This window comes from Chrysoperla carnea, chromosome 1, assembly GCF_905475395.1.
Source record: "Chrysoperla carnea chromosome 1, inChrCarn1.1, whole genome shotgun sequence".
Taxonomy (NCBI): Eukaryota; Metazoa; Arthropoda; class Insecta; order Neuroptera; family Chrysopidae; genus Chrysoperla; species Chrysoperla carnea.
In genome coordinates, this window is record NC_058337.1 from 90,220,224 (window position 1) to 90,238,127 (window position 17,904).

The following is a 17,904-nucleotide window of genomic DNA, read 5'->3' on the forward strand; positions in this document are numbered from 1 at the left end:
TCTTTAAACACACATATGCATATAGTTTTGTCTTTGGTTAAAATATCCATCGAATTAGTAATACTGCGCCCCTATTTCAGGTATTTATCGTTGATGGTTTCAATTGAGAATCGCCATTTGGAGAAATGCGTGCCATCCACGACAAAATATACCTTCAGGTTTAATTTTAAATCTTATCGCAACTTTGACAAAATCCCCTTTGTACAGATGTGCCTAAATAAGTATAACATCCTCTACATGGATATCATAAGTGCCATTTTTTGTTTTTTTTTGAAAATCTTTCAGCTCATTTTTAAGTTATAAATTCTTTATTTAAAAAGAAACCAAGTACATGTACTCCAATCAATAAAGAATACTGGATAATTATATTTTTTTATTCTATTCAAAACTGAAAAACCAAGATACAATTCAAGTAATTCTATATTATAAATTTTTTTTCTTATTCACTCAAAACGAAAATTTTAAAATAGTGAAAAGTGATCGTTCTATAAGGCATCTGTTTTCTAATTATATATACCAATGCATATGGCATCAAATGTAACCATTACTATCTAAATCTTAGCTTCAAAGCTTCATTTAGATATTTTGAGAATTAACGAATTCATTTATAAATTTTTTTTTATATATAGTCAAAATTCCGCTATTTTGATATTTATAACACTCAGAAGAGGCAAAGATATACTAACCTCAACACGTATGGGCTAATTACAAGTGAAGCAAATTAAATTGAGGTAATTCGCGTTGATTATATTCTGCAGGAATTTGATTTATTTTGTATGGATCTTGCAGATAGAGGTAGCATTCAGTTTAACTCATCGCTATGTAAACGCTTAGCCAGCTATTAAAAAAGTATTTTTTTAATGTGGTCCCTCTACATGGTTCCTAAAACAATCCCTAATTGCTGAGTTAAACTGAATGCTACTATTGATATATTTTCAATTTTTTAAAGGCATGGCTGTGAAAGTAAATAACTATTTCACAAAACGGTGGTATTCATTTTGGTATCTAAATATATTTGTTGGGTATTTGCAAAATATAAAGATTAAAATTTGTATTATTACACCATTTATTGAATCTACGATAAAAATGTTATTATTTTAAAGCCCGTATATAGGGTATTCAATAGAGGAGGGTCTTTTCAATAGATTTTTTATGTTAGGGAGATTAGGGACAAACATGGCAAATTAATTGTATAAAGTGGCGATTGTAAAAATAAGTTTGATAAACTGTAGTTGAAGAAATCCTTCCTTTATCGATTACTGAATCTACATATCTTGGTGATTAAAGTTGAGCTGGAGAGATGTTTGTATTTCTTGTTGTAGGAACATCTGTATATTCATTTTTTACATTAAGAAGAATTTATTTCTATTACATCGTTAATGTATTATTATGTATGATCACTTAGCATTTTCCAGTGTATCATTTATAATTCATAATTTGTATATTAAATATAAATTTGATCAGTACATAAAAATAGTACACGTTTTATTTCATCCTGACCTAATCATTTACACCTAAAACTTCTAAAGCATGCAGTTCACACTACGGATAGAGGGTTAATGTTTGCTCCTAATCACTTTGGGTTTTGAAAACTTATGGTTACAACAAAATAGTCGCGCGCTGGAGAATGATCTTGAGAACATCATCGTAAGCTATTCAAATCAACTACTCGAACAGGATCAGGATCACAATCGACCGCTCACTTCCACTTTTAACATTTTGTATAAATGGTTTCCCGCAGATAAAAATAAGATATACTTCCGTAATAATACCGCTCTGGATGTAACCCGCCCTATATCACAACTAAAACTTATGCATCATTCAAGAATAAGAATAATTATTAAAGGAATAATATACAAGTGGAACGCAGACGAAGTATGCACATTATGCAATTTGAAGGAGCAAGAGTCTTTATCACTTTATGCTTAGATGTTCTGCTATGTCTCCATTCAGGACTGCTCTCTTTGATTACTATTCGAGGGCCTAATTGACCGAGCGGTCTAAGGCGTTAGACCGTTTGACTACTTAAACTTAGGTTGCGGGTTCGCATCCAGGTAGCGGCAGTGTGAACAATTATAATTAATGGGGCCGGTAGAAGTGATCACATTGCCGCCGCTTGAAATATGAACGAAGGAACCAATTCTACCTACATTGTAATTGTAATAATATGGATGTAGTTACATAAATAAAGATTAACAAATAACTATGTGGGTGGCCTCTGTTATAGGCGTGTCAGAAAAACGGAGTTTAAACCCCATTATCATTATTATTATAAGTTACTATTCCACATGGAGCACTCAAATAAATCTGGCTGAACTTTTGAACTGCAACGATATCCGTAAGGAATACGCAATTTATAATTTTACCATAGAATCGTTGAAATTCAAAAGTTTTTGCCACTGATATTCATTTATTTTTGATATTTTGAACTATTTGTATACCATGTATATATGAAATATATCATCTAAAGTCCCAAGTTTTCAACAATCTCCCGCCAATTTCCGAAGCCCTGCGTGATTTATTTCTGTACGACATTTATGTAATTTGCTTCGAATACTTATGTAGAGTTAGTATCCACCAACGCCGTACATATTTGATGGTGTGGGGGTGAGATTTTAAGGGTTGTAACATTCATGTTCTCGCCTAAAACTGCGCAAAACTGACGCCATGGTGCTTAAAAATACTTTTACATATAGGAGCATCTTTTTAACACGCTTTTATTAGCTTCATACGTATGTTTGTATGTTAGTATGTAACGGAAACCAAAATTTTATTTATACACAACATTGGACAGCATTTATCTTTGATTACACCTTTCAACTTTCCACTCAATCAATTTCAAGTAAAGTTTTTGATTTCGGGTTTTAATTTTAATGGACAGCTTTAAAAAATACTTATTTGTTTATTTTTATTAAACTGTCTCAAAACATTTTTTTCTATTTTCAATTGTAGATACTAAATTAGATGTACGCAGGAGTGGGGATTAAAGGAGAATTAATAAACCTTTATTAATCAATTTCAAATAGTTATTGTGTCTCCACTAGATATTCTACTTTGAATAACTGTATCAATATGTGTTAATTACTTTTTTATGACACAGATTATCGAAAAATAAACTAAATGTAAGCAATGGATGTGTAAGTTCTATTGAAATATATTAAATTTACTTAAGAATTAGTTATGAATTCTGATTCTAATATTTGATTTATTTAAAAACCGTTTAGTGAACAATTTTTGCGAATTTCAAGATGGTGTATCCTAAACACGCATATTTAAAAAATGACATCGAAAGAATATTAAATTTTGGATAAGTAATTTATTTAAAATAAGCTAATAAAAAAACACCATAATTAAGAGTTATACTGCGTTTATGATTGGAAAAATTTACATCACTAAATTTTGCTAATTAATTGTTTACTGAAGATCTTCATCGTCGTATAAATCGTCAAAATCTGAAAAAATTAAAGATTATATTTATATTCTGCTTTCTCAATTTTTTTGCATTGTGAAATATTATTGATAATTAATTATCAATAATATTTTATAGCAAAAAATCACACGCAAAGTAGTGTCAACAAGGATGAAAACTAGCCAGGAAATAAAGTTTTTTCTGCTTAAAAAATGCAAGTGAAGTTTTTTGACCGAAATTATCTTTATTCGGATGCAAAAAATGACCCGTAAAAAGTTCATTGTAAATTCATGTGCGCAAAGAAACATTATTCAAGGTCAAAGATCGCGAAAAGAGATTTTTTAAATATCTTCGTTAACTTTTAAGTTTATGGCAGTTTTAGTCATTATAAAATTTGTGCGTGAGTTAATTTTACATAAAATAGGTTCTATAAGAAATTTTCGTAGGAGCATCGTTTTCGAAATATTTAACTGTGAAAAGTTAGAGTAAGTTGCTTAAATGCACAATACCATAAGAAAATTCTTTTTTCATTCATTATATTTCGAAGAAAACGCCAATGAATATCAACGGAGTAGGCTAGAAATGCTTTTTGGAGGAATTCTATCAATTGAATTCAGTTGGCTAAGGGTCTGGTCATTATTAATAGGAAGAGAAATACTTTAAATAGCAAAGTTGTATTTTATAAAAACCAGCCATGTTGTACATACTTTTATTTAAAACAATTTTCTTAAATTTGACCAGATTCCTTGAAAACGGAATGCAAAAACAAGCATAGATTTTATGTTGAATAATTTATCAGGTTTACAAAAAAAAAAAACAAATGTTTTTGACAAAATTTGTTTCTTTTTTTTTTATAAAGAGCTACTTTCCAATTTAAAATTTGCATTTATCTCTTATAAGAGTTACGGACCTGAGTTCGCTTTTGACAGACCTTCAAATTTAAGATCTGACTAAGTTGAAACAATCTGTTTAGTAAAAAAAATAAAACGTTTATTTTTAAATTATTTGCTTAGAATTCTAAAAGCGATATTAGTTAAATTTAGTTTTATCAATGAATATAATAAAATTGTATAGCTATATTCTCTATATTCAACTAAGAAAATGATTGATTTGGTTTGTTTGACTTTGATCATTTAAATTTAACTTGAGGTTTCACAATATCGGTTTCAACTTTTTTTAAGTAGTTGAGCTTAAACAAATTTGATGTTTATTTTAATAAATAATTATACCAAAGCAATGATTGCTTCTCAGCCTAAAATTTAGCATTTGAGTTAGTCTTAAAATCTTTTAATTATTAAAAAAATGAGGGATCTTATTTTGACTGAAACCTCACTTTTAGATGAAATGCAGGTTTGTATTAAATACAAATTAATTAAAAAATTTACCATTGAAAAATTCTGCATGTACTGCTTTTTCATTTGCTGCTAAATCCATTAAAAGTCCAGTTGAACCACCAGCCTATAAGGTTATGAATTTATTAATTCATTGAATTATTAAATTTAATGTAAGGCAAACCTCTTCCAAGTCCATATATGGACCAGCACCTTCTGGAAACATTTCATCTGCGACTAAATTAGGTTTCATTTTTTTATTTGTAGAATATTATAAAATTTTATAATTTGTATTTGTTTATTGTTTTCTGTATGGCGGAAGTTAAATCTGTGGCAGCACTTTCGCATTTTTTGACATTTATCATGGGTACAAACCATCTTCAAACCATAGTTATATTACAGCTGTTTTTGACAGTAGTTAATTCTTTACAAAATCAGATGTTTTAGTACGGGACCATAGGATACTATACAGTTGATTATTTCAAAAATATACACTCTTAATAACTTTCGGCCTGATGTGATTATTGTTTCGAGTAAAAACACGTCGACTTAGATATTGAGAGGGAAGTTCAAAAATGGTAACCAGATAATTTTAAGTTTCACCCTTTCGTCCCTAGCCACCCCAACTTTGAAATTTTAAATAGCATCCCTTACGTTGTTATATATCATTTGAAAGGGCATAAAATTCTTTATTCGTCATGATAGAAAAAAATGAAATCGATCGATTGGTTTTCAAGATAGTTTACACAGAAGGTGGAAGGTATCCACTCTTAAAAACTCTTGACCTGATGTGATTATTGTTTTGAGTGGAAACACGTCGTTTTAGGTATCGACGGGAAATTTCATTCTTTCATGCCCACCTATCCCAACTTTAAAATATCAAATAGTACAATTCCTATTTTATGATACCTCATTTGAAAGGGTATATAATTCTCTCTTTAACCATGCTTAAAAATATGAAATCGATCGAGTGGTTCATAAGATAGACTACGCAACAGATGGAGGGTAAGAATTCAATTCAAATAGACTGGGTAGTCCATTTTAAGAGCCAATCGATCGATTCTATTTTTTTAAATCATGGTTAAAGAGAAAATTTTACGGCCTTTCAAATGAGGTATCACAAAATAGGAAGAATCATTTGAAATTCCAAAGTTGGGGTACGTGGGGGGGAGGATTATTGAACTTCCCATGGATACCTGAATTGACGTGCTTTCACTTTAACATGGTGAATAGAGAATTTTACAGCCTTTTAAATGATGTATAATTAAGTAGGGAGACCATTTGAAATTTCAAAGTTGGGTTGGCTAAGGGGTGAAACTAAAAATTCTCAAGGTGCCATTTTTGAACTTCCCTCTAGATATCTAAAATGTTTTCACTCAAAACAATAATCATATCATCTCAAAGGTGCATACTTTTGAAATGATCAACTGTATTTTCTTTGGTATAGGACATGCATTGACATTATAAAGTAATATAAAGTCAATGAGGACATGGATTAATTTTAAATTTGTTCATACAAGTTTTTTGCAGGCAAGCCTATACCATTATTTTCGTGATTAAATTATCCTTATTGTGATACCAATATCGATTGGTTAACAGATCGCTGTGAATTTGCTCATACAATATGAAAACGTAAGTCAATATAGGTAACTACATTCATTACACTAGTCTGTTAACAAATTTAACTTGGTATCATAAGAAAGGTATTTGACCTTGATCGTCAAATGATCTTGAAAATTTATCTAGGCTTAAAAGTCATTAACACAGACGAATGACCTGTATTGCCGTCATTAACTTTTGCCTAAAATAATTTTCTAAAGCTAGCGTATTATCTTTCGATTAAATGCAACAATGACATATTTTCAAGTCGAATTTGCTCCAAAATCTAGTGATCTTCGAAAAAATATTAGTTTTTTTATGCGGATCAGGGTATTATTGCTCATTAACTTTTATGGAGAGAAATGGTAAAAATGCATTACACATCTCTTTTTCATGTTATCTGAAAAATAGCTAGTCAAGACCATGACGGCTTAGCTGCTATACAAAATAGGAACTATTTCTTATTTCATACCAAATTCATCCGATAAGATAAAGGGGTCTTTTTCGAGAACATATTCCATAGTAGAATATTCTATTTAATCTTTTTAAATTTATCTAATTTATAAAAAAGGAACGAAACCACATTCAGCACTGTCTATACGGAGTATTTCAACAATTAACTAAGCCACTTGTTTGTTGTTATATCTGTACCTAAATATTTCTCCGCGGCAAGTATCCGTATCTAGAGACATTATGAGCAATGAATTTATATCTACTTAGGTATTACACCACTATATTTGTGCCTTCTTTTAAATACTAAAATATGTGGCTATATACATGACCATTGTTGTTGATTTACATAACCATTGAGACTTTCAAAATAAACACAAACTTATGGTTGATTCGCAGTCGTTGAAATTAAATTTTTTCATTGTTAATTCTTCGGCTATCGATACTCTTGGTATGTTCATTCTATGCCCCCAGCCAAAGAAGTGAAAATCAGAATAATTAAAATTAACTTCTATAGGAAAAGAAATAAAAAAAAACTTAAATGACCCAAAACAAAATTTATTTTTTCTCTTACATGTAGTAGTAACATTTTTTTTTTAAGTTTTTTTTCTTTGTGTAATTTACAAAATATTAATATTAATGACATAAAAGGCTTAAATCCAAATTAATTTTTTTTTAATAAACAATACACACTTTTTAATTGAAATCACAGCCTGTATGCCGATGCCTTAATTAAAAGATAAAATTTATCAGCTCATTCCATAATATTTTAATTTTTAACTAGCACCAGAACTCTCGTTTATTTTTATTTTATAACAAATACTTCAAATAAGGTAATTATTTAAATGCTGGAATATTATTTAATTATTGTATACCCCCAGGATGTTTTTTCTGCAGCATCTTTCGTATTTCAACTAGAAATTTGACATTTTTATTAAATATATTATATTAAACCTTTTTTTTATGTGTAACGTAGACAAGGTGCAAAACTAATTCCAAATAGAAAAATAAAATTAGTGTTAAAAATAAAAGCAAAGAATCATTTGTTTAGAAAAGTTACATAATATAGTTGTAAACTTGTAAAATATCAAAAATGTATGTTATCAGATCTCACGTTTATTCATTTACACGCGATACGCCAAGAATCTTACATGTTCGTACTTTCCCATAAAAGTTTTCCGATTATGTTGAATAATAAATAAGTGGTGCAAAATTCCAATAACAAGAAACGCGAGTTTTGTTTAATACCTCTCTGGAGAAACTTAGACCACAATTATATGCATCTAGATACTTTTCACGAAAAAGACAAGTCATAATTATTTATTTCAATTAAAAAACATTAATAATTTAATAACTATTAACTTCATAAGCTGTTACGCGATGTATTACTCTAAAGGCCAAAGATGAATATACTAAGGAATCTGTCCAGTTGAAATATAATGAAGCGTATCTGACGTATTTTTTATATTACAAATAAATCAGTATCGAATGAAACATAAAAAAAAGAAGCTGATGTTAGTAATTAGACAAAGATAGTTAGACAGTGATTAATATTGAAAATGGTTAATTAAAGATTTTCGAACAATGCTACTCATTTTACTTATAATTGCGATAATCATTTTGGAAAGTACAAACCTTTTGGTTTTAAGCTTAATGATCTTAATGTGAATACATTTTTCAAGTTGATAAATGAAAATGTTTAAAAAAAATGACCATTGAACGATAAGTTTTGAATATGAATGTTGATGATTATTATTTGATGAGTGGATAAACAAATCAATGCTACCAATACAAAGCAATCCACCAAAGTGCTGAAAAATTATTTAAAGGTATTTCAGATTCTCTACTTGGATTCTTATAATTGGATATTTTGCACTTGTCTACATAAAACAGCATACAGTATTTTACATCAGATAATGCTTTAAAAACAGGTTGTTTGGACAGTACAATGTAATGAAACAAACTTGTGCTGTTTTCATACTATTTTATCTTTATAAAATTTTAGTTTTATCTTAATTTTCTGATGTTCATAAAAAGAAAACAAATTAAACATTTTAATAAAAGTTAGTAAATTAAATTTTTAAGTCCTGATTTAAAAAAGTACATGTAGCTACATTTCAAATAAATTCTATCTGAAAAATTTGTATACCTAAAATCATTTATACTTACTAATATAAATCTAACTAAAAAGATAACTGTTTAAACATAAATTTCATGAATGGGAAATTTTAATTTAACTTTACCTTTGAAGTTTGTTTAATTGTTACGGTAAAGTCCAAAAATAATATTTATAAACCTTATAGTTAATAGTGTCTGGACTGTTATGAAAAATCTATTTCTTCAGAATATTTTGGACCTAACCTTAACAAAAAATAGATAATCTTGCTTGTAAAATGGAAATAAAAAATTAATTCTTGTTAACATATTTTTTTTAATAGCCAAAAGAGATAATAATTGCAAATGGAATAAAGCAATAACAGGTTTTAAGAAAAAAGCATGTCAGTACTTTTATCTCCCTCCAAGACAGTTATCCTCTTTTTTTCTAATATTATTTTTGTTGGATGTTGTAACAATAGATCTAATTACGAAGGGATAATTTAAAAAGTTAGATCAAGTGTTTTAGAGGAACAACTCACATGCTGAGATATCCACGTGCTGTTACGCGACGTCTTCCTACTAAATATGCGACTAAAACAATTAGGACTAATGCTGCAAGAGCACAACCGACTGCGATTGGTACAATATCTTGTGTTGGTACTCGACATTCTTGAGCTAAAAAGAACATAAATCATCAATATCTTAAATCATAATAATATGAGTGAATTGGAGTGTAATGTTACAAGTATCCAAAAATTAATTTATCCTGTCTAATAATATTTCTTTCCAGTATTTATTTTTTTTATGCAAAAAAATTGATTACTTCTATAATTTCAAACAAAATAAAACAGAATTATTTACTTAACTTTTGTAACAGAACATCTTCCAAAAAAATCATTTTCAAATTTATTACCTGTACTAAATTTAACAGTGGTATTATCTGTTCGGAAGGCTTCTAATTGCAAATGTTGTACATTAACTAAAATTGTATCATTTCCATTTGGAGTAACTAATTTTAATGTTTCTTCACGATCGCATTTATATGACATACTTAATGGTGTAATGAATGATGGTTTGTCTAAAGTAGCTTCCATGAGTTTATCTAAAACAAAATAAATTAAAATTTATTTATACTTTATTTTATGTTAAATATTTTAACAGTGTATGGTCTGGACAGATCAACAATAAATAAGTTGAGAAAATACATGGAATAGTAATACTAATACATAGTACCTATGACGGGTTCAATCCACAAACGATTCATCCGTACGAGAGTTCAAACATTTTTACTTTTCTATCCTAAGTTCCTACGGATATCAATACCTATTTTGATCATGAGTTATCCAAGAACTAAACTAACTCAAAGATTCAATCCCTACTCCTGCAAAAACTATTTGATTTTTTGTAAATCGCAAGAAAACTTTTTTTAAAATGAAATTTTAACAAAAATGTAAAAAATGTTTATTAAAAATGTCATAACTGAGAGTAACAAATTTTTTTAACAAAACATACTAACCTTGTACTTGCACAGTTAAATTCAATTTATTCAACATAAATTCTTTTTCAGTTACGTTCTTTGCAAAGGAAAGCTCCAAACTATTATTGTTCCATTTGATGATTAAATTTTGTGTGTCATTACCACACACACCATCAAAAGTGGTTTCATTTGCAGATGGTAAATTAACGAAATCATCCATTGATACATTTGAATTTGTTTTATATGTAATTTTTACTTGCAACGCCATTTGTGCTACAATACACACTTGTCCAGTTTTATTTAAAACCCATGTTCCCATTGTCGGTTCAACTGGTTTTGGTGTTGGAGCTACTGTGGAGGTTGTTGGTGCCACAGTTGTAACGTTCGGTGCAGTAGTTGATGTTGTTGGTGCTACGGTGGTTGTGTTTGGTGCAGGTGCAACGGTTGAAGTTGTTGTTGGTGCTGCGGTTGTTGTGTTTGGTGCCGCAGTGGAGGTTGATGGTGGCGCATTTGTAGTTGAACTAGTTACTGAGCTTGGTGTCGTCGAAGTATCAGCACCTACAAAAAGGGTAATTCTAATAACATTCACTTCAAAATTTGTTAACTATTCGAATTTTAAGGGAAAAATTCTATATGCATAAAAATCAGTAACGATTGCACATGAGTTGAATCAAAAATTCTTTTTTGATTTAAGAAGTTAGTAACATTTATTTTTATGAAATTGTTTAGTATTTTTCCAGAACTTACGAAAATAATAGGTAATTTATTTAAATAGTATTATTTTCGGAAAATGGTGAATCATTAATATCTGTGATCTACGGTCTAGAACGAGATTACACATTATTCTTGAAAAAAGAATGTTTTACAAAAATGAAAAATTTAATTGAAGCATAATTCTGCAGACATCTTTTATCTACCATTAAATTTTCCCGGATTTTGATTTAACGCAATCTGACGTTAAGTAAATAAAATATATTTAATACAGTTCAAGGAGTAGTGACAAATCTGTGTTTATTTTATAATTTATTTTTATATTATAAAGACTATTTAACTACATAATTTTCCAATCAACTTAAGTACTTATTAACATAATTGTATTATCATTCATTTATTCATCAAATAATAGTTGGCCGGACTACTTTAAAAAGAGTCATAAAATATGCAAATATAGTTGAAAATTCCAAATTTTTCTTCTATTAATAGTTAGAATTTCTATCAATTGAAAATCCATTGTTTGTAATAGTTCATGAATGAATAAACAAAATGTATTTAATCTACAATGGATTCAAAGCCAACAAAGGCGTGTTCTTAAAATTTCGTGTTCGATATTGATTTACTAAATAAGTAAATATATACATGAATTCAACAATTTTTTAACTAAAGAATGATTTTTATATCAAAAGTTTTATACCAACTTTCTTTAGACATAGAATGTTAAAATTTTGAATTTAGTACTGTTAAAGCATCTAATGTACACTTCTTATTTTGTATTTCATTATATACTTGCGTTCAATAAAAAAACGTCACTATCTATATATCAGGTATTGGTGACACAACACAAAAATATATTCTTTATCTATTAAATATGTGGTGTATAGATAATGTCGCGTTTTTATCGAACGAAACTACAAATAGCGATATCCAAAATTTAGATTTTCGGATTTCAATAGAAATATGCATTTTAAGTTTTTCTAAATCAATTTTAGCGATTTATAAAGGGCACTAAAAGTCATGCAGTGTCTACGTCAGATATTTTGTCTATACAAAAGGAAGTTTTTATTCTATTTTCCTCTAATGCGCTTTAAAACGTAATAAAAAGCTACCATTTCCTGCAAAATTATTCTAGGCTATCACCCCTTCCTGTTACATTATATCAAATGATTTAATTATCAATATGCGACTACAGGACTGATTTTGAAGGTATTCATCATTGTATCATGAACCACTTAGATAACAAAAATAGGTATTATTTATTCGTTAAGCAAAATAAATTTCAATAAACCAAAACATAAAGGGGAGTTTAATGAAGAATAAGAAAATTGTCCAGCGAAACAGTGGGCGGATAACGGCTTGCACAAAATGAAATACTAAGCAATAATAATTACTAATAGTCGTCATTTTACATGAAATACATATTAACACTACTGACTACACTAAATGTAAATGTTATCTCTTAAATATTATTCATCATTCATGTAAATAAAAGAGTAAATTAATGCATATTTTATTATAATTTTTAATATCAACATAAATGATAGAAATATTTTTGCAAAAATGCGCTTGTCTAATGTTATCATGGAAAAATTTCTAAATTATATGACAACCGTTATTAAATGACCTTGAAATCAAGTTATGTTTTATTATTTTATTTTGAATCAATAAAATTTTCCTCAGCGCTATGATTATTTAATTCATCCAAAGATTATAATTTTTAATTTAAAAAATTAACTTATAATCTGTGAATTCATCAGATTTTCTGAATATCTACCATCATTTGTGGATTGTATTTTTTTCTTTTAACAAACAAAAAATCCCAGTACCTTCATATTAAGTATTTTAAGACTTGTTTAGCAGAAAAAGCCCAATAAATAATGCACTTAAAGATCACGAATAGGAAAAAGAATTCGAGAAAGATTTTATTTCAAGCGTACGAAAATACAATTTACAAAAAAAAAAAAAGATACGATGTACTAAAATTAATAAAATCATAAATTATAATATCTTATTCTCCATAAAAAATAATATCTTATTCCCCAAGGAAAATACTCGTTTTTGGTACTATTTCAAGGAAAAACAAGATGAATCGTCGTAAAAAAACTTGTTTATGGACTAACCATTAAGAATGTGTGTCTTAAAGGTATCCTCAATATTTGGTCCGAGGATAAGACGACCAAATGATAGTTTTGCCGAAATGAATACCCAATGATAAGAATTGTTATTTGTTATTAATGATGGGATTTTTATATGAATTTACCGATGTAGTATTATGCAATTACATCTCTATATTGAATTTATAGAGATTATAAGCGCGTATTGGGCTATCATTCAGTATTCAACCGAATAAAGCTCGGTTTATCATGTAGAAAAACGAATTTCGGTTAATCATGTAGAAAAACTCACATATCATTTCAATTCTTAAAATTTATCAGGTATAATAAATGTAATAAGACAATTATTTTTTCAACAATTATTGTTAGCAAGAAGCATTTCTAACTTCAAAATTGACCAAGTTTTATACAAAATTCCAACCTCTTGGGGTTGAATTTCCAACCCCCCCTTAGTGCACACTTATGCCATTTAAAAAACGTTTGTGCAAAATTTCATGGTTCTAGGCAGAGTGGTTTTAACTGTGCGTTGATTGATCAGCCAGTTTCTTCTTTCATATGAACTTTTATGAATTTATTATTATTATTATTTGTATAAAATATCTGGGTTTTTTAGGATACTTTTAAAAATGATTTAAAATTTTATAAGAAGATTGTTTTTGGAATTTTATCTTCTAAAATATATCATTTTTTTAATTTAAAACGAATTTTTTAAATAAATAAAAATCCCAGACATTTTACTCATCCAAAAATCTAACAATATTTTAGTTATTAACAGCGCATAAAATTAACTTTTTTTCTAAACACTTGTTTTGTAAGTATGTGGCCTTGTCTAAGATCATTGAATTCATTCAAGTAGGTTAATGAATGTAGTAATTCATCTCGTTCACAACTAAAATTAATTTCGAAAACAGTGAAACTTGAAAAATATTAAGTAAGGTTCAAGAAGGGGTAACATAAAATAGCTGATTAAAAAAAAAACTTCTCGTTTTCGTATTTTGTTAAATTAATGATTGTTGATTAGAGAATTATTAAAAAGAAAATAAAAACCCCACCTTTGACAACTTTAATCTTTCCTAAGCCTTGATGGAACACAAATGAAAACAGACTAGTATTTTATTATATTATAGTTAGATATACATGTCTCTAAAAGGCTTGTACAACTCTCTAACAGGTATAGTTCAGGTAAATTTGTAAACTTGGATTAGCAGTAAGTGTCTCAGCCCCGCTTGGGTATATCATGACTTTCAATAATGGAAAAAATGAATTTTTACCATATTCAGGGTAGAATTTAGGGGCAACACGTCAAAAACTTTCGGAAAAGTAACCAATCATAGATTTAATTTTAATTAAAAATATGTAATTACAAAATTTCAATTTTGGACCCACTTGAAGCAACTTGGTACTAAGATAAATTTAGTTAAATCAGTCTTTTTTGAGCCGAGCTGTACCTTGTAGAGCGTTAGGCCGATCTTTTTCAGAGACACCTTAGGTTGTACAGGTAGATTATATCTACATATATTAACAGTTTATGAAATAAAGTTCGGAATATATTTGCCAAGTATATATAAATGAAAGATGAAGTTATTTGTCGGTTGAGGTCTTCGATTTAACAAGTTTGTATATTGTAAACAAAAATACATTAATGAAAGTTCGTAAAACATGAGTTAAAATCAACGCCCACCCATTTCAACAAACGTGTGACATTAATTGTTATCAATTACACAAGGCCAAAACGTGCGTTTGATATCAAAGGTTCGTGTGACTCATATTTAACACAATCAAGACTGGATTTAACCTTAGACCTGCCCCTGAGCAAAGTGAAAAATGCCATCCCATAACCGAAATTTTACATAAAATAAAATGAATTAAGTTTCGATATACAATTTTTAAATAAATAAAATGATTCATTCATAGTACTGATAAATTTCAATATAGGTACTGTTAATATTTTCAGAGGCAAGCGCGTCTAGCTTTTTGATTTGCAAATTGGCCAATTAAAACCACAATTTAAACGTTGAAATTCCTTTGATTCGATCCATAGAATAGGTCCTCTTGTTTTTCGTTACCAATCTTACTCTTACTCTTCTTAAGTATTTTAATAGCTATTTATTATTTTATACTTTATAGTACGTTATAAAAACATGGTACATCAAAAATGTTTTTTTATAATATCAATTGGCATTTTATATTATGGATTCTATTACTAACTTTTGATTATTTTAGTAGTTTAATGCTATCTGTGGAATATACTGAACAGGATGAAATATAGTCAACAGTTTATTATTGTATAACATTTTTTTATAATTAATTTTGAAATTTAAAATGAATTATACGAAAAAAAACTTTAAAAAAATCAACATTACACTAAAATATTTTGTATAGATTTCTGTTGATGGATACAAATAAAGCTTGCATACAAGCAAGTGTAATGTCAAGGAAAGGGGGCGAGCTGGCTTCCATCTAAAGACTCGGAAAAGCTAGTGATAGAACTGAGTGTCCCGTAAGTTTACTTACGAATTAATCTTCAGGCATACTGCAGCCCATGTATCTTATCAGCATGGGGATTCACATTATAATAGTAGGGAGGGTACATGTTTTTTGTTGGTCTTATATCAAAGTTTAAACCTAACAAAGGACAGAATTCTCGCTCAATTTGAATAATTAAAGCTCTTATTTATTTTATTTATCTATTTTTTAAATATTTTTATTAAGAACGTTCACATGATCCCACTACAACAGAAGGTAAATATAAAACCGGTTTTATAGTTCCAACTTCCAAGAAACAAACGCCCAAACGTGTCAATGATAAGTTTAGTCTTACCTGTCGGCCTATTTCTTAATATATTTTTTCAATTATTTATTATAATTTGACTTATTTTTTCGAAAATCATATTTAATTTAACGACAGTATCAAATCAATGACTATTCCTTTACGCTAATCGAAATGATGAAAGCTCCTTCATCGAAATATACTTTCTTTCACAACGGAACATATTCTTCAATCATAAATAGTTCCTCCAAGATCAACAAGAGCCAACTTCCGAAAATATTTTAGGAGAGTGTATAAAGAAAATGTATTCAAATAAATTATTAAAAATATTGTTATGAGAATTGTTAGTCACTCTGCGTCTAATTGAACAAAGCACGGAAAAAATAATCAACTTTGTACCAACAATCAATTAATTTGTTTGGATGATTCAGTTCAATTTTTTAATTAATTTTTTTTTTTTGCATAGGTTTTGAATACTAATAAAATAATTCATCTGTCTGCCTAATAATTGTGGGGGGCACTATCAAAAATATTCGTTACAAAATATCGACTGATAACAGTTGAATTACCTACTGAAGTAATTTAATTGAAATTATTGAATTGTTAAAAAAAATTAAATACACCTACGAATCTAAAAGGCAATGAAAATTTTCTTAGGAAAATTACTCGGCTAAAAGAATTATCGAATTTAAAAACAAAATATGGCTTCCAGCATTGATGCACTTTTGTATAGCGTCAAGCGTGTAAAAACACGTTTTTTATTCGAATGTGTACATAAACATGAAATTAAAAAATGTACGAACTGAAATAGCTGAAGAAGTATTAGACGATTTATTGCATTTTGGATGAAACCTAAAAAGTTCATTATTATCTATGAATCATTTTTCGAATACATATTGCATATAATCAAGGTACATAAAAAAGTCAAGTCATATATTCCAACCTCCAACATTTCTAGGAAGCATGATACGAAATTAAAACTTATCTTTGAATAATAACAACCTATTAACAGTTCCAAGACATATTTATGTAATCAAATAGTCAATTATAAATTGATAAGCTACAGAGATTATGCACAAAGAAATAAGAGTTTTATAAACATTTACTTAAGATTTTCATCTTAAAATATTTCGAGGTGGAAATATCATAATGATAAACAACTGGAATACTCAACTTATACATTAATTTTTTTAAATAATTATTTTGTTTAAATACAAAACAGAATTATTAAATTGAACAAATATCATCACGTGATGACCTGTCACAGAAAAGCGACGTCATTTTTTTTTTGTTAAAATAATTTTTGATATATAAAATATTATTTTACATTACCTAAACATACGGCTATACACGATAAAAACAAGATTAAATACTTCATTTTTAACATTTTAAATTAACTAAAAAGATAATTTGACACTTTTTTAAAGAATTTATTTTATGAAATAGTAGATTAAACCGATTCACACAACTACAAGTTCTAAATGTAATCGTTCTTGTTATTGCGCATTCAAAATTATTTGTTTCTTGTACTAGTGCGTGCGCATACTTTCAATAGAGCAAAACATAAGGTGCATTTTGTAAAACAAACAGAGTAAACAAACAATAGACTACAACCACATAGACATTAGAAATATTCCTGTCATTTTTGTTTGCTGTAATAAACTGTAATCTTGTTAACCCTTCGTCGTTGCCTTCAGATTTAGGATATCAAACACTATAAGCAATTGTAATGATATGATAAATTCTGTTGATACACAGAAAAATTGGTTATCTTGGCTCAAGAATATCAAAAAGGATAATTTTCTTGAGTCAATAAAAAAATTTTTTGCATCAAGAAATAATTTTCTCTTTCTCTAATATGTTTCAAGAATGTGGAGTCCAGGTCCCGGAATGAAGCACATAAGTGACAGCTAGCGAAAAACTGACATCACATCTGAAAAGAA

The 17,904-nt window shown here is 28.3% G+C and overlaps 2 protein-coding genes across 3 annotated transcripts; both read right to left on the reverse strand.

Annotated features, from left to right (window-relative positions):
• Positions 1-3,350: 3,350 nt before the first annotated feature.
• Positions 3,351-5,078, reverse strand: LOC123305730 (COP9 signalosome complex subunit 9). The gene is made up of 3 exons (XM_044887531.1): positions 4,925-5,078; positions 4,795-4,867; positions 3,351-3,452 (listed from the first exon to the last, which is right to left on the reverse strand). The coding sequence occupies exons 1-3, from the start codon at positions 4,991-4,993 to the stop codon at positions 3,415-3,417; spliced, it is 180 nt and encodes a 59-aa protein (XP_044743466.1). The 5' UTR covers positions 4,994-5,078; the 3' UTR covers positions 3,351-3,414.
• A 2,370-nt stretch (positions 5,079-7,448) lies between these two features.
• On the reverse strand, positions 7,449-17,462 carry LOC123305053 (lysosome-associated membrane glycoprotein 1-like). Of its 2 annotated transcripts, none has more exons than XM_044886657.1 (5): positions 17,294-17,461; positions 10,403-10,921; positions 9,800-9,988; positions 9,426-9,561; positions 7,449-7,703 (listed from the first exon to the last, which is right to left on the reverse strand). In XM_044886657.1, exons 1-5 carry the CDS (start codon positions 17,346-17,348, stop codon positions 7,700-7,702), a joined length of 903 nt encoding a protein of 300 aa, XP_044742592.1. In that variant the 5' UTR covers positions 17,349-17,461; the 3' UTR covers positions 7,449-7,699. The 2 variants fall into 2 exon arrangements, with proteins under 2 accessions (XP_044742592.1, XP_044742590.1); XM_044886655.1 differs by lacking the exon at positions 7,449-7,703 and adding an exon at positions 8,437-8,600 and having other exon boundaries at positions 17,294-17,462.
• Positions 17,463-17,904: the final 442 nt, after the last annotated feature.